The 27,147-nt window shown below is 40.6% G+C and overlaps 1 protein-coding gene across 1 annotated transcript in view; it reads right to left on the bottom strand.

Moving 5' to 3' along the window:
- The window catches only part of GDPD4 (glycerophosphodiester phosphodiesterase domain containing 4), a gene marked incomplete at both ends in the record, with an annotated part of 150,580 nt that overhangs the window by 80,307 nt on the left and 43,126 nt on the right, over positions 1-27,147 (bottom strand). Inside the window, 3 exons of the mRNA XM_080640620.1 lie at positions 1,560-1,619; positions 5,160-5,253; positions 20,781-20,884. Of these exons, the coding sequence (XP_080496746.1) occupies positions 1,560-1,619; positions 5,160-5,253; positions 20,781-20,884 (258 nt within the window). The remainder of the gene's footprint in view (positions 1-1,559; positions 1,620-5,159; positions 5,254-20,780; positions 20,885-27,147) is intronic.

Here is a 27,147-nt window from a genome sequence, read left to right as displayed (position 1 = left end):
TCCCTGGAATAAATCCCACTTGTTTGTGGTGTATGATCTTTTTAATATATTGCTGGGTCAGATTTGCTAATATTTTGTTGAGGATTTTAGCATCTATGTTCACCAGGGATATTAGCCTATAATTACTTTCTTTGTAGTGTCTTTATCTGGTTTTGGAATTAGGATAATGCTGGCCTCATAAAAAGAGCTTGGAAGTATTCCTTCCTCTTGGATTTTTTAAAATAGTTTGAGAAGTATAGGTATTAGTTCTTCTTGGAATGTTTGGTAAAACTCCCCTGTGAAGCCGCTTGGACCAGGGCTTTTGTTTGCTGGGAGTTTTTGTGTGTTTTCTTTTGTGTGTGTGTGTGTTGTGTGTGTGTGTGGGGGGGGTTGTTTTTTTTTACTGCTTCTATTTCATCAGTTGTTATTTGCGCACCTTAGATGTTTTAATGAATGACTCTCTCAGATGTATTTGTGCATTAAGCAGGGAACCCTTTGTTGAGATACAGCTGTACAGACTGTTGTAACTTCTAGGGGAGACACCATGGGAATCTCTCATGTCACCATTCCTCTGATGTCATTCTCCATTCTAATCACTCTTAAATTTATATTTCCAGTTAATATGTCTCATTAGAGTAATAGTCAATGTAAGAAGACCACTCAGAGATTTTGACATGCTCCTGATTTCAGGAAATGTATCGAACCCATGCCTGAAACAGTTTAGAAAAAGCAAAGGCTATAGATGGAGCTTCTCAAACACATGGCAGAACAAAATAATGGTTATGATGGAAATGACCTACATTATCACAAAAGGGGGTGGGGAGGAGCAAAGATGCCTGCTGTCTAGGGATCCTTTGAGAGAAGCCATACTGGTGGCCATTTTAAAAACTCTAAATGAAGGGACCTCACCAGACAAATTTCAGGGGATATAGGAAGACAGGCAATGGCTCCACCAAAAGAGTTGTAGTCAAGGTTCTCAGCAGAAGGGTCTCTGAAAATACACATAGAAAAAGGCCATGGGGTAAAGAGCCAACAACTATGCATTTACCTGGTTCTGATGGATCAATCCCAGATGATCTTCTTGCCCTTCCTGGTGAGACCGTGTTCTTTTATCCTGTCTCCTGTACCCCTGACCCTCCTTTGGTGAAAGAGAGGTAATAGTACCATCATGCTGTCTCCACCAGTGGAGGCTTCTACCACTGGGGAGGGGGTAAGTCTTATAAAGTTGGAGTCTGGGACATTACAATGAACTGAATTTTTAATGACTGGCATAAGAATGTTCTTGTCACTATATAGGACTAGGAAAGTAATGGAGCTTGCCTAAGATTTTATTGGGATAGAAGAACAGTCACAGAGTGAATTTAATAAGGAGTGGTGAGAAAAATAAAGTTTGGGTTCAGATCCTTCAGTAAAATCAGTGACATCTGTTAGAATTTCATGAGTTCAATTAAAACAGAGTAAGTAAATATCTTCTTTCTAAGGGGAACAATGAAGAAAGCACAACTCTGTACTTAACACTGAGTGCCAAGAAGCACATTCAGTCCTGGTCTAAGGTTTCTATGAAGATTCTGATGGCCTACCTTATGACACCAGTACAGGTATGGTTCATACCCTTCCCGAATCAACAAAAATCCAAGTATCTGAAAAAGAAGAGTACAAAAAAGGAGGTTATTTTGAAATCACCAAGTCGGGGCCCACAGCACTGTTCTGTATTCAAATGCCTTTTCACTACATTCACTTCTTGCTATACCTGCACTGTTCAAACCCTGGGTGCTTGCCATGCTGCCCCTCTGCCTGAAAAGCTCTCCCTCCCCAGGCTACTGACCTCTCAAACCAGTTCACATGTCACCTCTTATTCATAACTCTTACCAGCACCCCCAGGAAGAATTAATTATTTTTTTCTGGAATTCATAATAAACCACCACACTGATATCCTTCCTGAGTTCCAACCAATTTCTTACCCCTAGGATAGACCTTAATCCCGGTATTACTCAGACCCACTTGTGAGAGAACAGAGGTCAGAGGCCAGCTCTTCCAGCATCATTGAAAAGCTTTCTTGATCAACCAGTGTCATTATAACAACTTTTAACCACTGTTATTAGCACTGGCATCTACCTAATAAAAAAGTAGCATGCTAATTGACAGTTCCTTTGCAATGCCCACCAGCCAATCAGGAGTATGCAAATTAACCCAACAAAGCCAGCGGGTTAATTTGCATACGCAGGCACCAAGCAGCCAGGGGTGGGGCAGGACACTTGTGTCGTCGCCATGGTGTTCTGTACCACCCCAGCTGCTCTGGGCCTCTGGGCAGCATGGGAAGGCAGAAAGGCGGCTCCGGGCCAGAGCAGAAAGGCTGCACCGGCCAGAGTGAAGGAAGTGCCAGCAGCCAGGGGAAGGAAAGCCCATTCTTGCACGAATCTTCATGCATCAGGCCTCTAGTTTAGTCAATAAATCTTAGATTTCAGTGTAAATCTAGTCAGTCACCAAGTTAGTGTAGGGATAGAAACTGAAAACTGGAGACTTCAGATACTTAGGATGTTACAAGAGTTGGAATATATATGACACTTACCTTTTTATCAAAATAATTTTATGTATATGATTTCATTTCTTCTTTACCCAGCCCTATAAAATACCATTATATTAAATATTATCATTCTCATTTCAAACAGAAGAAACTGAGTCTCAGAAGTTATATGACTTGACCAAAGTTACAAAGCAACCCAAACACAGAACTGAAAATAGAACCTAGGGCTCCCTCTTTGTTCACTGTTGTATGCATTGCATGTATCCATAAAAGGTAGGGTGGAGTAGGGTTGGTTAAAATATATTCATTATTCCATAGTAGAACTTATTCCCACCTTAGAAGCTAACAACAGCATTTCACATTTATTGTGTATGAAAGCAGTACAATTCAATGGCCAGAGTCTGGCCCAGACCACATTATTCTTCAGCATTTTTCCATTATAAAGAAAGTGTCTAGCCCTGGCTTGTGTTGCAAAGTGGTTAGAGCATGACCCTGTGCACCAAAGAACTGTGGGTGCAATTCCTGGTCAAGGGCATACACCTGGGTTGTAGGCTCGACCCCCAGCTCATTTGGGCATGTGTGGGAAGCAACCAATCAATGTGCGCCCTCTCTCTCTCTCTCTCTCTCTCTCTCTCTCTCTCTGTATCTCTTCCCCCCCTCTCTCTCCCTCCCTTCCACTCACTATAAAAATCAATGGAAAAATATTCTCAGGTGAGGATTAACAAAACAAAAAAGAAAAAAATGTCTAACTGGTTCTATTGCATATAGTCAACCTCTACACCACAACTTCTAGAATTATTTTAGAATTCTGATTTGTGCCAAATGTCTTAGAACTACCTTTCAGGTCTTCCAAAAGCTGTCACAAGCCTATGTCTTTAGCCATGTTCAAATATTATTCTTCACTATGCCCTTCATGATAACAGAACTGACCTTTCCCTCTTATATTGTCACACCCCATATTTTCCTATGCTGCCAACTTTGTCATGATGTTCCCTCAGCCTGGAATGTTCTTCTCCATCCCCCTATACCCACATCCAAATCCAATATCCCTCAAGATCCCACTCCAGTGCCCACTCTTCCAAGAAGCTTTACTTAATCCTCTTGGCAGATGTCACCTCTTCCTTCTCAGAATCCATGCAGAACTGTATTTAGGTATCTCTAATGACAATTATAATGCTCTGCCTTTGTTAAGTTACTTTTTTATGACTAAGATGCCCTATTAAATTCCAAATTCATTGAATTAAGGGACTATATATAGTAAGTTTACATTTCATACCTATCTCTTTGAAGTGCTCTGTATGAAAACAGAAAATGCTTATGTTTTGTTGACCTCTGTATACTTAGTACTTATCACTCACATCATGATTAATAAATTTTCTTAAGAGAAAAAATAAATGCAAATGGCACTTTATTTGGGGGTTGAGCTCTTTTATATCAGAGAGTAAATCAGTAGTGACAAGAAATCATGAAATCAGAGAAAGAAGTAGATGCCCGAATGGGTACTGAAAAACTCCAATTTCCTAAACGTGTGAAACAACACACCAATCATATTAATCAGCTTAAAACTAGGTCTTCCCTTAATTCAGATTGGTGATTAATGTAATCTTTGAGTTAATTTACAGAGACAGCACTATACCTGTGTCACCCCACCCCTCAAGATTGAAGAATATTTAAAGAAAAGCGAGGACTGAAACAGACACTAACAAAGTACTTTGTGTCTTACATGGAGACCAAATTAGACTGGACTGAAACCAGACACTGATAAATTGGACACTACCCAAATTTTTTAAATATATTACAGAGAAAAAAAGAAACACACACACAGGAAGGTCTTCTCCAGTCCCTCTGCCAAGACCAGCAAAAACTGGAGGACACTAGCTGGGACGAGTTGAGCTAACTGGAGTTTGTGCAGAGAACTCTTGAAACTTACCCTTTTCCACCAAACTCTGCCACATTGGAAATCCTCTGTGCTTTCTTTTGCCTCTCTCATATCCCTTACCCTTTATGCCTAAATCTCAAAATTATCCAATCGAACCTTTCTGAGTATAAACGTATGAATATGTATTACCTCCTCTAAATCCTCTCTCTCTGCAAAAGACCACTGTCTCTGGTAGGGTTTTTCAGTTGTCTGGCGGGAAACAAACCCACTTACTCTAATCACTTACAGTTGTCCTCCATAAGCTTCCACTAACATGTAATTCGCATCTGAACTAGCAGACTAGCATTTGCACATTATAATAGGTTTAAAAATCTAGCTAATTTGTAAATCCCCAAAACACTGATTCTCAGGAGATGGGCAATGAAATGAGTTAGTTCAATATGTAAAGGTTAATGTGAAACTGTGGGTGCCTAAAATAACAATATTGACTGAACCATAAAATGGGCTTATGAAATAGGGGAATAGAAAAAGGATGTTCTGTCACCCTTTCAAACGGTCAAAGTGATAAGATGCATCCTCTAATAGCACAAGTCCATTTTTCTCCATCAGTCCTTTGTTCCTAAATTTCAAGCAGTTGATGTAAACCTCAATGCTACTTAGACAAGAGTGACCTTAGGTTCTGAGGGCTCCCAGCACCACTGTGCACCATACCAGAGACAGGAAGACCTCATGAGGCTACTCAGAAAGGGAGTGGGAGAAATGGGGAAGGTTACTCACCAACAGCAATGAAGTGTAGACAACCAAGATTCCAAATAAACTCAGCAAAAGAATGGACCAGAAGTACCAGTATCCTGTAAGTAGATAAACAACCCTGCAAAAATGTGTTTCAATCCTTAAAATACAGCAGAAAGTAGTAGCATCTAAGACTAAACTAGATGAGGCGTAAGAAAACTGAGGGAGATAAGAAGAGAAGCATTTGGGGAACATATATGTGAAGAGCTTTGGGGATATTTAGTTAGGAGTTTTAACTTTGTCCTATAGTACTTTTGGGTACTTTAATGGGGGTCTGTATAAGTGGTATGATTTTTTAATGTTATTTAGAATATATACTCAAAAATTATGTCCTCTTTAGAAAGAAATAATACAGAAATTCTGAAATGCCGAAAGAGAAAAAGTCATCCATAGCCACCATCTTAATACTTTCCACTTTGGCAGGTTCCTTGTCCATGCAACTATATGTTTTTTACCTAACTGTAATCATAGCCACCACATTAATTGATCTATTCTGTGTAAGAGATTTGAGCTGTTAAAACAACCCTGATGTGTTATTTCCCAAAGGTATTTATGAGAAAAACTACTAATGATTTGCTAAGAAAAATAGTGTTATACTTGGTCTAGATATCAAATGTCAAAAAATTTAGAGACTTCATTTCAAGATAACAGAAATTACTTCCTCTCCATATAACTTGGAGAAGTATATTTTAACGATATAACATATAAACTAGTGAACATACAACCACTTCAAAACAAAGAAGGAAATTCTCTTTGGTCAGGGGTATAAGACACACCAAGAAGAAAGAAACAGATGAGCAACCATTCTAGCAAGAGCCATTCCAGATCAAAACACTGGTGAGAGTAGTCTGTAAATGAGTCTACAACCAGGACTAATAAGATGTAGAAGGAATGTGAACAAATGAACTGATTAAAGTCGAGAACTTGCACCAAACTCGATATTATTAATGGAACCATCAGAAAAGAAGCACAGAATAAAAATATCTCAGCTATTCAAAGAAATAAAGGAAGTACTCACATCCACGTAACAGAAATAGGGTGTTTTAACACAATCACTGTGATTATTAAAACCATAAAACAGGTACCTTGAAAAAGACCATGAAAGATGAACTGATAGCAGTCTATGTACAGCCAAAAAAAATAATCAAATGGCTGAAGCAAGTAGTGATATTGACTTTGTTTTCCAAGTGATAAGGAAAGTAAGGGCTGTCATTTAATAGTGCCTCTTCCTTTCTAAGCATTTCTCTGGCCACATTAGATTTTTTTTCACTCTTTTCAATCTAAAAGATCTTGTTTTGTGTATTCAATCAGATGGAAATAGTATTATTAGTTTAGTTCAGCTCAAAACTCGCTCACCAAACTCAGGTTAAGTGCTCACCCACCTGCTGTGAACTACAGGCAAAGGAATAACTGTTTTTGTTTTTTTCTCTCTTTTTATCTCCCCTTTTACTACTTCATCTGTACTCATTCTTAGTGGTAGTGGTGGGGTAACAAAGGGAGAAGAATGAAAAGGAGTTTAAGTGAAAGCATATACATCAGTAGGATTGAAAAAGAGTCTTTCTTAGCTATCCCTTCCTTAAACTGTGAACACACAGCTGCTGATGACCGTACAATAGGCTCACTCTACATATGTTCAAGGAGTTTTCTCCCTGCTCTGGGCCTCCCTCTAGCAGCATGATCACACCCCTGTTGGATGAAGGCCTTCTCATTCAACTGAGACAGCCTTCTTAGGGCAATCACCTCATCTAAATCTACACTCTCTGCACTTATGTTTAAAGAAATTGTATAGGACCTTCTCCCTCCTTCCCACAGCTAAAAGATGCAGCTGTCCCGCATCTTCTCCCAATTCATACCCTACATACCACAATGCTCTATATCAGTACCAATTGTCAGCTGACAGTAACTCTGAGGGAAAAAAAAGATATGTTGTTGTGAGGCATTGGGAACCTTCACATAACAAGGAATGGGGAGACAAGTCTACTCCACACACACTTGGGAATAAAGAGAAGTAACAGTCAATCCATCAAAAATCTGCTCTACATCTCTCTAGCTAAGGAAAACAACTACAAAAACTGAACAATATGTTTTTCTAAATCTAAATGAAGGTATCAGAGAGCCAACAGGCAGTGAGCAAATATGGAACCAAGATCCAAATCAGAGAGGAAGTCCAAAGCTATAACGTGATATTTGGAGTGATTTTCTCTAGAAGTGGCCAAGATACAGGGAGGAGGGCTTCTTGCATCTTGCAGCAGTAGGAGGGAAAGAGAAGAAAAATCTGATAAACACCATATACTTTGATTTGGGATCTTCCTGGGCTACATCCTACGAGTAAGCACAAACTGGAAATAGACTGCTTTGGGGGAATGAATCCTAGCTTCAAACCAAGTATGTGACACAGACTTCCAAATAACTATCCTTAAAATGTTTAGACTGGCCCTGGCTGGGTAGCTCAGTTGTTTAGAGTATCATCCTGATACACCAAGATTATGGGTTTGATCTCCTGTCAGGACACATACAAGAAGCAACCAATGAATGCATAAATAAGTGGAAAAACAAGTCAATGTTTCTCTCTCTCTCTCTCTCTCTCTCTCTCTCTCTCTCTCTCTCTCTCCCCCCCCCCCCCTCTCAAATTAATCAATAAAAATTTTTTAAATGTTTAGACTGGGACAAAGTTAGAATTTCAGTGAGGAAATAATAAAGATAGGCTCAATTAAGAATTTTAGAAAGGAAAATTCAGCAGCAACTATTAAGAATTCAATGAATGGATTTAATAGCAGGTAAGACAAAGCCAAATAAAATTTGTTTTAAAAAAAAAAAGGTTAAAAAATCAAGAGTGAAACAGAGACACATAAAAAACATGAAAAATACAAAAGAAAATCTGAGACACCTAGGGAATAAAGAGAAAAGGTCTATTATACATACAATAGAAGTCTCAAAAATAGTGGCAATAGAGAGGAACCAAGATGGTGGCATAGATAAACACCTGTACTCGCAGCCTCCCACAATCAAATCAAAATTACAACTAAAATACAGAACTACCATCATTCAGAACTGCCTGAAAGCTGGCTGAATGGAAGCCACACAACTAGAGAAGAAAAGAAGAAAGCACACTGAGACTGGTAGGAGGGGCGGAGGCAAGGAACAGACTGGTTCAACACCCACTTATAGCGTGTTTTTAATCAGGAGGGATATCTCCACTGTGGAGGTCTCCTTTGAGAAGCAAGGGGTCCCAGCCTCACACCAGACCCTAGCCCAGAGTCCCAGAGCTGGGAAGAGAAGTGCCTATAACTTTGGACTGCAAAAACCATCAGGGATTGTGGTTGAGTGACAGGGAGGCTGCCGGAGACCCAGGCTGTCCCCCTTAAAGGGCTGGCACATGGAATTACTTGACTCTATCCCTCTGAGCTCCAGCACTTGGCAACAGCATTGGGGGAACCAGAGACACACAGAGAGAACTGGACTGTCTGGCATTGGGGCAGGAACTCAGGGGCAGTTTTCTCCTAGACAGAGGTGCTCTCAGGGTCATTGTTCCAATGCTGGGACCTCCCTGATCCTACAGCTGATTGGCAGCCATATCTGAGTTTCCACCATCCTGGCTCACACTGTTTTCTCCACCCTGAGACCTGGACTCATCCAACTTGCAGCCCCACCCAAGCTGTTTGCAGCAGCTTTTCCATATGAATAGCCTGACCTGGCTCAGGCTTCAGATTTTCCTAAAATCTCTTAAACAAGCAGCAGCTGGTATCAGCATGCCCCATAGTTATTAATAAGAGGCCCAAACCCAGCCCTAGCACCAGCCTGCCTTGCTTCACAGCTTGGCCTCACCTGGGCACTTCCAAGCCCAATACAAATAACAGCCATCTGCAGATATCTCTATAGCTCCTGTCAGGAGGCCTCCAGGAAGGCCCCAGAGCAAATGCACCCAGTGGACAGCTTCAGACCATACCAGATTACAACTCTACACATCCACAAAAGAAACTCAAGGGGAAGACTCAGTGAGCACCAAAGCCCCAATGAAGCAAGTTCTGCATGCATCACAGGAGTGTAGTTGAAGCTGGTCTTCACAGCCAATTGGCCTGGGGGGTCAGTCCTCTCAATGAGGCCAACAGCAATCAAGGCTCAACTACAATAAGACTGGGCACACAGCCCATACAGGAGCACACCTAGAGTGCCCAGCTCAAGTGACTGGGGAGGCTGAGCCACTGGGCCCTATAGCAGCCGTGGGCAAACTATGGCCTGCGGGCCGGATCCAGCCCGTTCGGCTGTTCTATCCGGCCCGCGGAGCCGAAAGAGCGGAGGGTTCTCTTGCTCTCCCCTCCGCTCCTTTACTTTGAATTTATATTAGTTCACACAAACACTCCATCCATGCTTTTGTTCCGGCCCTCCAGTCCAGTTTAAGAACCCATTGTGGCCCTCGAGTCAAAAAGTTTGCCCACCCCTGGCCCTATAGGATACCTACTACACAAGACCACTCTACCAATTCCAGGAGACACAGCAGCTCTACCTAATACATAGAAATAAACACAGGGAAGCAGCCAAAATGTAGAGAAAAAGAAACATGTCACAAATGAAAAAACAAACAAACAAACAAACAGAAGAAATGGAGCAGAACTAAAAACAACTAAATGAAATGGAAGCAAGCAAACTACTAGATATAGAATTGGAAACAATGATTACAAGGCTGCTAAAGGATCTTAATGAGAGCTTCAGGGGACTTCGAATTTTAAGGATCTTAGTGAAAATTTCAATGAAATTAGTGAGAACATCAAAGACATGGAAAAGGACCAGTCAGAAATTAAGCAAATACTAACTGAAATAAAGAGTAATTTACAGGAATTCAACAGTATAGTAGAGGCTGTAGAGAATCAAATCAATGGTTTGGAATATGAGGAAGCAAAAACAATTAGAAGAGCAAAAAGAAAAAAAGAATCCAAAAATATGGAGATAGTGTAATGAGCCTCTGGGACAACTTCAAAGGTACCAACATTCACATTATGGAGGTGCCAGAAGAAGAGAGAAAGCAAAATATTGAAAACCTATTTGAAGAAATAATGACAGAAAACTTCCCCTATCTGGTGAAAGAAATAGATTTACAAGTCCAAGAAGTGCAGAGAACCTCAAACAAGAGGAACCCAAAGAGGCCCACATCAAAACACATCATAATTAAAATGCCAAGGGTTAAAGACAAAGAGAGAATCTTAAAAGCAGCAAGAAAAAAGCAGTTAGTTACCTACAAGGGAGCACTCATATGACTATTAGCTGATTTCTCAACAGAAACTTTGCAGGCCTGAAGGGAGTGACAAGATTACTCTACCCAGCAAAGCTGTCACTTAGAATTGAAAGTCAGATAAAGAACTTCACAGACAAGAAAAAGCTAAAGGATTTCATCACCACCAAACCAGTATTACATGAAATGTTAAAGGGTATTCTTTAAGAAGAGGAAGGGGAAGTAGAAGGGGAAGGGGGAGGAGGAGTGGGAGGAGGAGGGGGAGGAGGAGGGGGAGGAGGAGGGGGAGGAGGAGGAGAGGGAGGAAGAGGAGAGAGATAATAAAAAATAGGAACGATAAAATAGCAATAAATGCATATCTATCAACAATTGTATCTAAAAATCAAAATAATGAACAAGGAATCTAATGAACAAAATAAACTGATGAATAAATAAAACCAGAGGCATGGAAACATGGAACAGACTGATGAATCTCAGAGGGGTAGGGAGTTGGGGGGGCAGGGAAAGAGTAACCAAAGATCTTATATGCATATATGCATTACCTATGGACACAGACAATAGGGTGCTGAAGACCTGGGGTGGGGCGGAAACTGGATAGAGGGGGGCAATTGGGGAGGAAAAAGGGACATCTGTAATACTCTCAACAATAAAGATTTAATTTTTTAATAGAGGCAATAGAAAATAGGGTAAAATCAAATTTCAAAAGATAATGGCTCAGAACTTTTCCAAAATGATTAAAAATATTGTATTGGTCTGGGATTACTCAGAAATAAATATATTGATGGGATTAGGCTTTATGCTATTATAGAAGCTGCAAAAGAATGCTCTATGTAAGGCTGTTATACCTGTTCTGATATTTGGCCTAAAGTTGCCAGGAATCATAGAGGCCAGCAGTTGGGAAAGAAAACTGAACATGATATATATTTAAGAAATGAAACCCATAAGAAGGAACTAGACGCACAAGAACAAACTGAAACACATGAGGACAGACTGGAACCCATGAGGGCACACAGAAAACATGGAACCTGTATCTATCGCTGTGTCAAAAGTTTAGCTAAGCTGCTTTTAGTTTTGCTGCCTTGGCCACCATTTTGCTTGGGCAAGTAGCCTGCAGGGACCTTAAACTGACACTACCTCTCTCAGGGAAGCGCACGCCTAGATAGCAGCTCACAGTCAGAAGCAAATATAAGTACGTGATATGACTTATGATCAGTATCCCCTGCTCCCCAGAGCCTAGGGCAGACCCCAATGTGTCTTACCAAAACCCAGAAGCACTACACCCCTGGACCACAATAAAGACATGTGCCCAAGGTCCTGCCTCTCTCTGCCTGCACTCTGCCCTGATCTCCCATGCTATGAACTTCCTTTAATATCTATGAGTGTTAAACTTCTCTATTTCAATTTCTCTTCTGGTCTATTGTTGAACCACCACTCACCATTTTGGTTGATTGGAATCACCATGCAGCACCCTGTGTTCTACTTAACAAGTGTTAATTTAACAAAGTTATAATACACTGTCTCCAAACCTTATGATAAGGGTGACCTGCAGGAAAACCTGGTGTCTTTCATCATTGAGCTGCATACTTACCTGGCCTAAGACATGGAGAAGCTGAAGAAGCTCTGGCAGGAGCAGGGAGAATGTGGACCCAGGTGCTGCTCCATGCCAACTCCGTAAACTACCAGATACTGATATTGCACAAGGGATGCTGTAATGCCTGGGCCCATTACTGATCTTCAGAGTGCAAAAAAATGGCTTCTGATTGACTCCCCACTCTGAAATCTCATTCAAATTTCTCCTGTGACTAATCCTAACCCAATCCTATACTGAGAATGGAACTCAGAGAAATATAGCTTCAGTTTAGCTAAATTGACCTAGATAGTACACTACTGCAGACCATCTTGTCAACTTGGTGTCTACACACACCTCTATTAATTATCCTTACTTTCTATCATGATGCAATTATGTCTCATACAACCAAAAACATACCAATCTTCTCCCCAGAAGAGGATGCAGAATTCCTGTATTGCCACTGGAAACAGAAAATAAGGTAAAGGCAATATTTGAAAAGATAATGATTGAGAACTTTTAAAATGGTTAAGTATTTTATTGGTCTCGGATTACTCAAAAAATCTTTTATTGTAGAGATTAGAACTTATTCTATCATAGAAGCTGCCAGAGAAGGCTAATTAAGATTGTTACATCTATTCTGATATGTGAATGTTGGGTGATGTTTATATCCTTAATATAAGTATTACTATACAAGATTAAATACTATTAACACATTCAATTTTCAATGGTAGAGGAATGGAAGAAAAATCCATATGCATATCCTTATATATGACTAAAATATATATATTTATATTGACAGAATTCTGGCCCCTAAGACTTTTTGTCCTCTGGGGTCACACCAGGGATGATTTTACGTTAGATGGTAAAATAACTTTATAGGTATAATAAAGGTTACTAATCAGCTGACTTTAAAATAGGGAGATTATCTTGGATTATCTGAGTGAATGCAGTGTTAATCACCTAAATTCTTAAAATCAGAAGAAGAAGTCAAAGAGATGAGAAAGGAGAAATCAGAGGAATTTAAAGTGTGAGGACTTCACACACCATTGCCAGCTCTGAAGATGGAGAAGGCCACAAGCTAAAGAATGAATGCACTGGCCTCTAGAAGCTGAGAACAACTCCCATCTGACAGGCACTACAAAAAAGGCATTTCACCCCTACCACCAGAACATACTGGATTTGATCAACAACTTGAATGAAACTGGAAGTGGATTCTTGCTCAGAGCCTACAGTAGGGGTGGGGAACGTCTAGCCTGCGGGCCATATAAGGCCTGCGAAATCATTTGGTCTGGCCCTGCCAAGGCATTAAGGGTGAGTTAATTAAATGTTTGACCAAACATAGCAGGCTGATTTTTAAATTGATAATTTTGTATGGCCCAAGAATGATGCTATAAATATCCAAATGGCCCTTGACAGAAAAAAGGTTCCCCACCACTGGCTTACAGTAAAAGTTCAGTCCAGCCAGCACCTTGACTGCAGCCTGGTGCAGTCAATTATCCAGCCAAGCATGCTTGACTTCGGACCTACAAGACTGTGAGATAATAAGTGGGTATTGTTGCCCAGCCAGCATGGCTCAGTGGTTGAGCGTTGATCTATGAACCAGAAGGTCACAGTTTGATTCCCAGTTAAGGCACATGCTAGGTTATGGGCTCAATCCCTAGCAGGGGGCATACAGGAGGCAGCCAATCAATGATTCTCTCTCATCATTGATGTTTCTATCTCTCACTCCCTCTCCGTTCCTCTCTGAAATCAATAAAAATATGTTATAAATAAATAAATAGCTATTATTTTAGGCCACTCTGTTTGTGATCATTTGCTTTGCCAGCAATGGAAAACTGCCCATGAAACTTACTTGTGGCTTTAGGACCTGCTGGAGCACAGCCTTATAAATACGACCTCTATTTGATGATGGAGTATCACTATGGAAATTCTGCCTACTGCTGAGTATGTTTGTTCCAACTATGCATTCCAGAACTAGAGAAATAACCACAGGGTGGGTTTGGGGACCCACTAGGCCCACTGTAGTAATGGGCCTAAGCCCAAACTCTATTGATTTCCTACTATCCAAAAGCCCCTACTCTGACTGGTGAATCCCTATATCTCCAGAAATTTGTGTCAGTTCAGAGTCAGTATCCAGTAATTTTCCCCAAAGTATTTCTTCTCTCCCATTGCACAACCACCTGGCAATGGCCAGCATGTTGTGTTGTGTGTGTGTGTGTGTGTGTGTGTGTGTGTGTGTGTGTTTTGGTGGTGGTGGGGGGGGGGGACGGGAGGAGAGGGGAACCAGGAGGAAAATTGAAAGTATACACTTTTGGCTCTCTGCATGATCCTTCCTCAATGCCTTCCCTTCATTCAAGAACCAATTCATTTGGTAAATAAGTGAAAGAGAGAACAGAAACACAACAGAAAAGAACAATACAACTAAGTGTTCTTTGAAAAGATAAACAAAATGACATATTTTTTCTGAGACTAACAAAGATAAAGAAAGAGGGCCCAAATAATTAATTATAAATGAAAGAGGAGACATTACAACTGATACTACAGAATAGAAAGGCTCATAGAGACTTCTATGAACACCTATATGCCACAAACTGGACAACCTAAAAGAAATGGATAATTTCCTAGAAACATACCACCTACCCAGACTGAATCATGAACAAATAGAAAATCTGAGTAGACCAATACCAAGTAAGGAGACTGAATCAGAAATCAAAATCTTCCAACAAAAATAAAGTCCAGGACCAGATTGCTTCAGTGCTGAATTTTGGCAACTATTTAAAGTCCTTCTCAAACACTTCCAAAAAATTAAAGAGGAGAGAAAACTCCTAAATTCATTTTACTAAGCCAGCATTACCCTGATACAAAGCCAAATAAGGACACTATAAGAAAACTACAGGGCGATATTCCTGATGAATATAGATGCAAAAATTCACAAAATAATACTAGCAAAACAAATTCAAGAGCACATTAAAAAGAACATATACCAAAAAGAAGAAAGAAAAACCAGAAGGAAAAAAAAAAGAAGATCATACACCATCAAGTGGGATTCATCCCTGTGATATAAGGATGGCTCAACACATACAAAATAGTAAATGTGATATATTGAAACCAAGTCATAACACTCAAACCAGACCCTAATAGTTTTTCCTCTAATTTTTTAGTGTCTTTCAGAGATAACAACAGGTCTCCTCACAGCACTCCAGAGAGTATCAGATCAAGCCATATCAGAACATTCTCTGAGGCTTGAGCAGGGTCAGTTGGCTGCTAACTGACCCTAAACTAGCCTCAAGAGTACAGAGGAGGCCCTGGCTGGTTTGGCTTAAGTGGATAGAGTGTCTGCCTACAGAATGAAGGGTCCCAGGTTCGATTCCAGCCAGGGACACATGCCTGGGTTGTGGGCTCGATCCCCGGTGGGGGCCTGCAGGAGGCAGCCAATCGATGATTTCTCTCATCATTGATGTTTCTATCTCTCTCTCCCTCTCCCTTCTTCTCTGAAATCAATAAAAAAAATTAATTAAACAACAACAACACAAAAAAGAGTACAGAGGAACCAAGATTCACTGAACTTAAGTAGCAGAGATGCTACTTTTACCACCAGGAGCCCATTAAGAATCAAGAGATCCATCAACAAGGAAGATAGCAGAGACCAAACTTGGACAGGCAAAGGCCTGATTAAACAAATTCTACCAAACTGCAATTTCCTTGTTATCTCTTCCTTCCTCCATATTACTTACCTTCAATGACTCAGTTCCAAGACTACCCAATTTGAGCCCTTGAGTTAGAATTAATATATATAGGCCCTTCCTGATATTATCCTTTGTCCAAGGGATGCTGATTTGAGCCTTGCCCCCAGTCTCCTTATCTGGCTGCCTGACAAATAAATCATATGATCTCTGGGAAACCTGTTGCTCAGACTTTGGCTTCTCTCTGGATGGTGAACTCATGACCTTATCTAGTAATAATATCACATTAATAGAATGGTATATAAAAACCATATATCATCTTAAATATAAAAAGAACAGCGGACAAAATTCAATGTTCTTTCATAATCATAATCAAAACTATCAACAAATTGAGTGTAGGAGGAATATACCTCAACATAAGAAAAGCCACATATTACAAGCCCATTGTTAACATCTTACTCAATGGTGAAAGTCTGAAAGATTTTCCTTTAAATCAGGAATAAGACAAGGGTACACACTCTCACCACTTCTTTTCAACATAGTACTAGAAGTCCTAGCTAGAGCAATTAGGCAAGAAAAATAAATAAAAGGCATCATAATTGGAAATTAAGAAGTAAAATTGTCTCTATTTACAGATTACATAATTTTTATATAGAAAATCCTAATGATCTCACCAAAGAGATATTTGACCTAATTAATTATTTCAGTAAAGTTGCAGAATACAAAATCAATACACAAAATTAGGAATGTTTCTATACACTAATGCCAATTTATCTGAAAATAAAATAATCCCATTTACAACAACAAAATACCTAGAAATAAATTTAACCAAGGAAGTAAAAGATCTGTACATATACAAATAAATGAAGGTATATGCCATGCTCATGGATAGGAAGAATTAACATAGTTAAAATATCTGTACTACAATCTATACATATATTCAATCTATATATATTCAACATAATCCCTATCAAAACACCAATAGGGTATTTCACAAAACTAGAATAATCCAAAAATTTACATAGAACCACAAAAGACCCTTAGTAGCCACAGCAATCTTGAGAAAGAAGAACGAAGTTGGAGGTATCAGTTTACTTGATATGCAACTAGCATACTAAAATGATATAGTAATCAAAACGGCAGAATAGCAGCATAAAAACAGACATGTAGAACAGAATAGAGAGCCAAGAAATAAACCCATGCCTACATAGTCAATTAATATGTGACAAAGGTGGCAAAGACATACAATGGGGTAAAGACTGTCTATTCATTAAATGGTGTTGTGAAAATTGCACAAATACATGCAATAAAAATGAAACCTAGACCACCTTCTTAGATCGTATACAAGAATAAACTCAAAAACCCTGGCCAGGTGGCACAGTTGGTTGGAGCATCATCCTATACACCAAAAGGCTGCAGGTTCCATTCCCAGTTGGAGTGGGTATGGGAAGCAATTAATTGGACATCAATGTTTCTCTTGGTATCTATAATAATAAAAGTGTAATATGCAAATCGACCAAAAGGCAGAACAGCAGAATGACCGTCTGGACAACCTTCCAAACAAACTTCCAGACGAAGCCACGGCTGCGAGGGCCGAGGCAGCTGCCGGGGATGTGAAGGCCTACTCTTGCATGAATTTCGTGCATCAGGCCTCTAGTATGTACATAAAGGAAAGGAAATCACTATTCTGAAGAGATATCTGTACCTCCAGGTTCATTGCAGCTTTATTTACAACAGTCAAAAACATAAAAACAACCTAAGTGTTCATTGATGGATGAATGAATTAAAAAATGTAATATATACACACATAGAAAGAAATATTATTCAGTCATTGAAAGAAGGAAATCTTGTTATTGGCAACAAAATGGATGGACCTTGTGAGCAATATGCTAAGTGAAATAGGTCAGATGAGAAAGATAAATACTGTATGATATCACTTATATCTATATCACTTAAATGACTTTAAATCTAAAGAAACTGAACTCACAGAAACTGGAAACATATTAGTGGTTGCCAGAGCCAGGGGTCTGGGGTCTAAGAATTGAGCAAAGGCAGTCAAAAGGTACAACTTCCAGTAATAAGATAAATAAGTTATAGGGATATAATATACAGCATGATGTCTATAGTTAACAATACTGTATTGTATATTTGAATGTTGCTAAGAAAGTAGATCTGAAAAGTTATCATTTATAAGAAAAAACATTTGGAGCTATGTGAGGTGATGTTAACTAAACTCATTGTGGTAATCATTTTGTAATTTATATATATATATATCAAACCATCATGTTGTACACCTTAAATTTATATAATGTTATATGTCAATTACATCTCAATGAAACTAAAAGCAAACCCTCAGCTAACAGCATACTCACTGGTGAAAAGGTAAAAGCTTTTCCTATAAGATCATGAACAAGTCAAATATGCCCATTCTTGTCACTTTTATTCAACATAATATTAGAAGTCCTAGCGAGAGCAATTAGGCAAGAAAGCAAAATAAAAGGCATCCAAATTGGAAAGGAAGAGGTAAAACTGTCACTATTTGCAGATGACATAATACATATAGAAAATCTTAATAATTCTACCAAAAATTATTAGAACTAAGAAATGAATTCTGTAACATGTTAGAAATCCCAATTCTTGGGTGCCACCCCAGACTTGCTAAATGTGAGGCCAGCAGATTGTACTGTAACAAGCTGTTCAGGGAACTCCAATGCTTGTATTGAACTCCTGTCACTATCTCTGGGAACTCTCTGTGTCTCAGTCCCACGTCTGTAGAATGGGGAAAATAATGGTATGCCTATTTCAAAGGGTGGTTGTATGTTTTCAAAAGTTGAAAAGTGGTACATAACCGCTATTATGATTAACTAGAGGCCCAGTGCACAAATTCGTGCATGGGTGGGGTCCGGCCGGCCTGCCCCCGCACTGGGGCCGATAGGGCCAGCTGGAGGGAAGGGCCGCTGGCAGTTGGCTGGTAGGCCTTGCCCCCAATTGGGGTGGGAGGGGCCAATTGGGGGCAGGGCTGGCCAGGGGGAGGGGACACAGGCAGATGGCCAGCCCTGCCACTGATGGAGGGCGGCAATCAGGAGCAGGGCCTGCCAGGGGGAGGGGCCGTGGGCAGTTGGCCAGCTGGCCCCACTCCCTGGTTGAACTCCCGGTCGAACTCCTGGTCAAGGGGACAATTTGCATATTAGCCGTTTATTATATAAGACTAGAGGCCCGGTGCACAAAATTCGTGCATGGGGGTGTGTGTCCCTCAGCCCAGCCTGCACCCTCTCCAATCTGGGACCCCTCAAGGGATGTCCGACTGCCCGTTTAGGCCCTATCCCAGTGGGATCGGGCCTAAACGGGCAGTCGGACATCCCTCTCACAATCCAGGACTGCTGGCTCCCAACTGCTCACCTGCCTGCCTTCCTGATTGCTCCTAACCGCTTCTGCCTGCCAGCCTGATCACCCCCTAACCACTCCCCTGCCAGCCTGATTGATGCCTAACTGCTCCCCTGCCAGCCTGTTTGCCCCTAACTGCCCTCCCCTGCAGGCCCGGTCCCCCCCAACTGCCCTCCCCAGCAGGCCTGGTCACCCCTAACTGCCCTTCCCTGCAGGCCTGGGTCCCCCCCAACTGCCCTCCCCAGCAGGCCTGGTCCCCCCCAACTGCTCTCCCCTGCAGGCCTGGGTCCCTCCCAACTGCCTTTCCCAGCAGGCCTGGTTGCCCCCAACTTCCCTCCTCTGCCAGCTTGGTCACCCCTAACTGCCCTCCCCTGCAGGCTTGATCGTCCCCAACTGCCCTCCCTTGCAGGCTTGGTCCCTCCCAACTGCCCTCCCTTGCTGGCTATCTTGTGGTGGCCATCTTGTGTCCACATGGGGGCAGCCATCTTGTGTGTTGGAGTGATGGTCAATCTGCATATCACTTTTATTAGATAGGATAGAGGCCTGGTGCATGGGTGGGGGCCAGCTGGTTTGCCCTGAAGGGTGTCCCGGGTCAGGGTGGGGGTTCTCTTGGGGTGTGGGGCGGCCTGGGTGAGGGGCCATGATGGTTTGCAGGCTGGCCACGCCCCCTGACGACCCAAGCGGAGGCCCTGGTATCTGGGGTTTATTTATCTTCTACAATTGAAACTTTGTAGCCTGGAGCGGAGCCAAGCCTTCTGCTTGCTCCGTGGCGGCAGCCATTTCTATTGGGATTTATGTATCTTCTATAATTGAAACTTTGTAGCCTTAAGTGGAGGCCAAGGCAGGCCAGGGTGTGCGGAAAGCTTGGCTTCCTCCATCGCCGGGGGAAACCCTAGCCTCCTGCTCTTTCCAGCTCCGTGGCTGCCGCCATTTCTGTTTGGGTTTATGTATCTTCTATCACTGAAACTTTGTAGCCTTGAGTGGAGGCCTAGGCCAGCAAGGGCAGGCGGAAAGTTTGGCTTCCTCCATTGCCAGGGAAACCCAAGCCTCCCTCCTGCTTTCTGTGGCCGTAGCCATCTTGGTTGGGTTTATTTGCATATTTGCTCCTGATTGGCTGGTGGGCGTGGCTTGTGGGTGTAGCAGAGTGATGGTTAATTTGCATATTACTCTTTTATTAGATAGGAGGATTGCAGCCACCAGACTTGGCTTTTTTTTTTATTGTTTAAAGTATTACATATATTAGTACATATATCTCCTTTTTTTCCCCCCCCATTGGCCTTCCCCCAGCCTCCCCTCCGACTTGGCTTTCTGACTTTCTCTTCTCATCTGCTGGCTATGCCTACAGAGGCTGGAGATGAGGCACAAACACCAGGGATCAGTGAAAGAGACAATGAAGGACAACCAGCATAAGCATCAGTAATCCAGACAAAACGGCTGAGGAACAGGTGTCAGAGAGTAGTCATAATAGAAGTATTGGAGACACTGGAAGCACAGAGAAACTGCCCTCTGAATCAGATTTGGTCCCACTGAACACAGGTGGATGGGAAGTATAATAGGTGAGGGTGCTCAGCATCCTTACCCCACCCCAGGGGCAGGCCTCCACCCACCAGGTGTAGAAAGCACAATTTTGCCCACCTTCCCTCTTATGACATTGGATCTTTTTCTCAACCTCAAATAGGATCCAGGTGGCTATTAGACCAAAAAGCCCTTTCACAAATGAAAACACAAAAAGTGAAACTCACCAGTCAAAGCCATTATATTCATTTGAGGTTTCTATCCACACGAACAGCAAAATTACAGACATGCAAAATGCAATTATCAGAAATGGGCAAAATAACTGCTCTGCCTGGGAAGAAAAAATGAGAGTCAAATTTAACTCCATTTATCCATGTTACCTCAGCAATATCTGTATACACTTGCCAAAGCTCTGTTTAGGTATAGGCCATGCATTACTCTCCCAGTCTGCAGTGAACACTGTATTATTTTGACCCTTACGGAATTTTGTACAAGCCTATTATAACATTTATTACACCGAAATGAAATTATGTTTGCATTTATTGTGACAGCTTCTACTCTGAGGAACAGGAACTTCTAACATGCTAATATATAGCATAGTTCCTTAAATGTAACTGGCTCTCAACAATTATCTGATGAATTTATACACTTCTCCATCTATCAAATTTTTTGATGACTCATTCATTGAGTAATTCATTAATTCATTGTTCATCAGTTAATTTAGTCATTTACCTATTCACATTTGAAGTGGGGCATAAGCACCTGAGGAAATAAAGCTTTTTTTGAGTAGCTATTTTGTGTTATTACAATGCTAGGGACATCACAAGCTACTTTCATTGTATTTAGCTATCAATATAGCCATTTATATTAGGTATTATTACCCTCATTTTTCAGAAGAAAGAACTAAAACTCAGCGAGGTAAATTAACTGACTCAAGATCAAACAGACAAGTAGCAAGGATACTGACCAGATCTGTGAACCAAAGCCATGATGGAAGACAGTCAAACTGAGGCTTGAAGGCACCTCCTACACTAAAAATCATGTTACAAACCAGCCATGCCAGAGGTTGCCAAACCCTCCTTGAGAACATTAGGTTTTAGTTGCTGAGCTATAATCCTAACACCTCTATCGCAGAAATAAGAAATCTGTCTCTTAGGGACACTGCTTTTACTGTGTTAAAAATAGATAAGACTAATCCCTACCCTGATTAAATCATGGGGTGATTGTGAATAAGAAAAAATAAAATAAAATGGAAAACATAGAAACAGTATTCCAAAAAGATGAGAGACATTACAAGTATCATAGCATTAAACTACCACTCATGAGTATCAGAGGATGGAGAGCACAGGATTAGACTCAGGTCTTATTCTCTACATAAAACTTAGGTGGGTTTTTAAAAACCTCTATCAGATAATGTCCCTCCCCTGCTCACAAAACTCCCAGGGCTTCCTATTATACTAGAATATCATCCAACCTGCCTGCCATGCCAGAAATGTCCTATATGATCAACCCTAACCCACCCTTGACTCATCCCAATCTACACACTGACTCCATTTCTGAACTCCAGCCACACTGGCCTTCTGTTTCTGGACCATAACCAAATGTGTTCCCATCACAAGAGCTTTGTACTCCCTGGAGTTCTTCCTCCTAGTTCTTCTGCCTAGAATACTTCCTCCCCTAGATATACACAGGCCTGGCTCTTCCTTTTCATTTAGGAAATAGTTCACATTACCCTTGTTCAAAAAGGTCTTCTCTAACCACTCTCCCATCACAGTTTTTAACACATCTTTCTTTTTATTACCTTCAAAGCTCTTACCACTATCTGAAATCATCTTTCTTGATTCATTATTTATTGTATAACTCATCTCACTAGAATTTAAGATGCAAGAGGGCTAGAGGCCTTAGTTGTACTAATCACTGTGGCACATAGTAAATGCTCAATAAAGTGGTTTTTGTTGATTAAATCCATTTTTGTATTTTGATTCTGATTGTTGCCATTCTTGCTCAAAATTTTCACTATTGACCATCCAACGTGGCTCAGTGGTTGAGCATTGACCTATGAACCAGGAGGTCACAGTTTGATTCCCAGTCAGGGCACATGCCTGCATTGCAGGCTTGGTCCCCCATGGCGGGCATGTAGGAGGCAGCCAATCAGTGATTCTCTCTCATCATTGATGTTTCTATTTCTCTCTCCCTCTCCCTTGCTCTTTGAAATCAATAAAAATATTTTAAAAGTTAAAATTTAAAAAAAATGTTTTCACTGTTTACAGGATAAAGTTCAAATATTTTAGCATGACTTAGGAAAGCTTTATAATTTAGTTAAATATTCCTTTCCAATCCCACCAATTACCATGTATGATCTTACATGTCACTAAATTCAATACTGAAAATTTGTTTTTCCCTAAACACACCACTGTGCTTCGCTATCTTGGGACTCCTAACTACCTCATTCCTCCTAGTCAGAATTGCCTGCACAATCATTGATATACGTGGAAGACCACTTCCAAAGGCAAGGACTCCAACATATTAATAAAAATAGCTAATACTTATTGAGTGCTAATTGTGTGCCAAGCCCTATTCTAAGTGTTTTCCACATATTATCTCTTCTATTCTCATGACAAACCCTACTGGTGGGGACTATTATTATCTCCATTATTCCATTGAGGAATCAAAAGCACCAGAATGTTACTTAATCTGCCCAAGTTTCCACAGCGGTAAAGCTCCAAGTTGGTGGTAGTCAGTGGTGAAGCCATAAATTGAATACAGGCCATCTTTCCCAGAGCCAAGATCTTAGCTCTTATGCTCTATGCCAGTGGTTCTCAACCTTTTCAATGCCGCGACCCTTTAATACAGTTCCTCATGTTGTGGTGACCCCCAACCATAAAATTATTTTCGTTGCTACTTCGTAACTGTACTTTTGCTACTATTATGAATCGTAATGTAAATATCTGTGTTTTCTGATGGTCTTAGGCGACCCTGCTAGCGGTTCTCAACCTGTGGGTTGGAAAACACAGATATTTACATTATGATTCATTAACAGTAGCAAAATTACAGTTATGAAATAGCAACGAAAATAATTTTATGGTTGGGGGTCACCACAACATGAGGAACTGTATTAAAGGGTCGCGGCATTGAAAAGGTTGAGAACCACTGCTCTATGCTCTACTCCTTCCCCTGAGTAGAAATGGGGCCGTGAGAATTATCTACTTCAATTCATATAACCAGCCCAAGGGCAGAGTTGGAATTAGGAGCCAAACACCCCCAGGCTCTGGCCCAGGGAGTTTTCAACTATGCCACATTGCCTTAAATGTCATCATTCCCAGGAAGCCTCCCTTTATCCTTCTATGTCCTTATTTATAGCTCTTGTGTGACAACTTCATCTCCACGTAATATCTTTTTAATCAATTCACTCTTTTCCATCTTTACCATCACTTCTTGAATCCAGGCCACCAACCTTAAATACTGCCATGAGGTGAGGGTAGGCCACATCCACCACTCAGGCTTATCACAGTTCTTCTTTAGGGAAAATGAGGCATTAGCCTGACCAATAATAAAAGAATACCTTGCCCTGGCCAGTGTGGTTTAATTGGCTGAGCATCATCCCATGCACTGAAAGGTCACCAGTACGATTCCTAATTAGGGTACATGCCCATGTTGTAGGCTCAATCCCCTGTAAGGGTGCATGCAGGAGGCAGCCAATCAATGTTTCTCTCTCTCTCTCTCCCTCTCTCTCTCTTCCTATTAAAAAAAGTACATAAAAAATATTAAAAAATAATAAAAATAAATAAAAGAGTACTTTGTTTCCTACTTGCTTTTTTTCTTTCTTTCTCATAAGCAGAGCTCCTTTGGGAAACTCACAATGAAGAGAAAAATAAATATTCAGACATTCCTGTAATTCCTAGACAAAAACATCTAAATGTACTTAAACTTCACTTTTTCTTCAAGGTTCACTGAGTGAATAAAAGCAAAAGTGAGTGAATGAATAAATGAATGATAAGAGAGGTGGCAAGGAAAGGAGAAGTGAAGAGTAAAAGTGGAAGAACACAAGCACAGGTTTCAGTAAGGTTAACTTTGGCTCCAGAATTGCGGCAGACCTTTCCTGGGAGAACTAGAGCCCAAGCATGCCTGGTTCTGGAGATAATGAGCCCTCATGGTGGCGGGGACCAGCCCATGTTCCCCACATCTCAGGAAGTGTGGTCTATATCTCCACATCTCTCTATACCAAAGAGCAGCAGCAGAATCCACGTCCAGATTGCTTCTCTAGTTTGCCTTCCCACTGACAGCTGTATAATCCAGTAATGTAGGAGACATAGCACTCGTGGTTGCAATTGTCTTCTATACATGAAGTACACGTTTTCGATCTTCTTGTCCCCTGCTTTTCCTCCTCTTCCATGGTTCACCCTTTTGCTGCAATGACAAATAAAACAATCAGGATCTAGTACCTCCTTTAAATGTTTCCTACCCCACCATTCTACAGAAAATTCCATAAAAATTGATTTCTTTTTAGGTTCAAAATCTAGGATACTGTACTTAATTCAGCGCAGAAGACTAGAGCTTCATCCCACCTTTCCCACTAACTTGCTGAGTGTTTATCACGGTCATTGCACCACTCAATGTTGTTTTCTCACCTCTAAAACAGGACCATATTCTCTGCACTAGCCAACTAATAGATGCTGAAAGCATCAAATTAGATAATATATACAAATGTATCTTTTAAACTGAAATAACTTGAGAACTTAGAGGTATGGACAAAGTATATGAAAAATACAATCCTTGACTAATAGGTGACTCACACACACAGTACCTGCCCCTTTCCTTTCTATCCTCTCCCATATAGAATTGGTGAGGGTTAGCCTCAATTAATAATAATGGAATATTCAAAATAGCAATGCCTGAAATAAAACAAATGTATTTTTTCTTTTGCCAACATAAAATTTCAAAGGTAAAAAGAACAAATTATGTGGTATGTGTCTTCACAATGTCACTAAGAACCCAGTCATCCACCTTGCTGTTCCTTTGCAGCATAGGGCTTCTTTCTCAGGGTCCAAAGTGGCAGCTCAAGCTACATCCATACTCCAAATTCCAGCTAATAGGAAGGAGGAAGGAATAAAGAATGATGCTTCCCTTTATTTTAAGGACATTTACAGAAAGTGAACATGGCATTTCAGTGACAGGGTTTTCTTACTAGTTAAAAAAAGGAAAAACAGATATTGGGGGAACGTATAGCTGTCACTACTGCATTTTCTCACCCCACTGTGATAGGAGAATGTTGTTCTCATACTCAGGAACTTTCAGAGAATGTGTGGAATTTTGGGAAAAAAGAACAATATTTAAAAACAAACAAGAACAGTCTTAAAGGACCTGATCCCAGGCAATAGTCTCTACCCCTGAAAACTTTGTTATGCTCCACTTTGTTCTTTTGTGAAAAGGACTCCAGGGTTGTAGCTAACAGTACAGAGTCTAAATGGCCACTTTCGGACAAAATGGAGTAGCAAGGATTGCAGTAAACCTCCCACTTTAAGTGACTAAAAATCTGGGGAAAATATGAAGCCACAGTTTTCAGACAGTAGACAATAGGCAGTGAAAGATAGCAATCCACCCAAGAAAGGAAGCAAAGGAAGTGAGTACAGGCATATCTTGGAGATATTGCAGGTTTGGTACCATACCATCACAACACAGTGAATATTGCAATAAAGCAAGTCATGTGAATTTTTTGGATTCCTGTGCATATAGAAGTTATGTTTACACTATACTGTAGTATAGTAAATATGCAAAAGCATTATGTCTAAAAAGCAATGTACATACCTTAAAAATATTTTATTGCTAAAAATTTCTAACCACCATTAAGCTTTCAGCAAGTCGTAAACTTTTTTCTGGTGGAGGGTCTTGCCTCGATGTTGATGCTGCTGACTGATCAGGGTGGTGGCTGATAAAAAGACTAACATGGCTGTGGCGGTTTCATAAAACAAGACAACAATGAAGTTTGTCCCATCATTGACTTTCTTTCACAAATAATTTCTCCGTAGCATGTAAGGCTATTTGATAACATTTAACCCACAGTAGAACTTCTTTCAAAATTGAAGTCAATTCTCTCAAGCCCCCTGATGCTGCTTTATCAACTAAGTTCAGATAATTTTCTAAATCCTTTGTTTCATTTCAACACTCTTCACAGTATCTTCATCAGGAGTGAATTCCATCTTAAGACACCACTTTCTTTGCTCTTCCATATGAGGCAACTCCTCATCCCTTGACATTTTATCATAAGATTACAGTAATTCAGTCATATCTTCAGACTCCAATTCTGATTCTAGTTCTCTATTTCCACTATATCTGCAGTTACTCTTCCACTGAAGTACTGAACCATTCAAAGTCTTTCAGGAGGGTTGGAAACAACTTCTTCCAAATTCCTATTAATGTTGATATTTTGACTTTGTTCCCATTAATCATGAACATTCTTTCTTTTCAAATATGTTTTATTGATTTCAGAAAGGATGGGAGAGGGAGAGAGATAGAAACATCTATACTAATAATAGAGGAATATGCAAATTGTCCAGGATGCCGTCACAGTAACAACCAAACAGCAGGCTGCATGGG

Source organism: Plecotus auritus (genome assembly GCF_963455305.1).
Source record: "Plecotus auritus genome assembly, chromosome: 9".
NCBI classification, from domain to species: domain Eukaryota; kingdom Metazoa; phylum Chordata; class Mammalia; order Chiroptera; family Vespertilionidae; genus Plecotus; species Plecotus auritus.
Note: the sequence above shows the minus strand (reverse complement) of the source record. Positions and strands in the feature narration are given on the sequence as shown.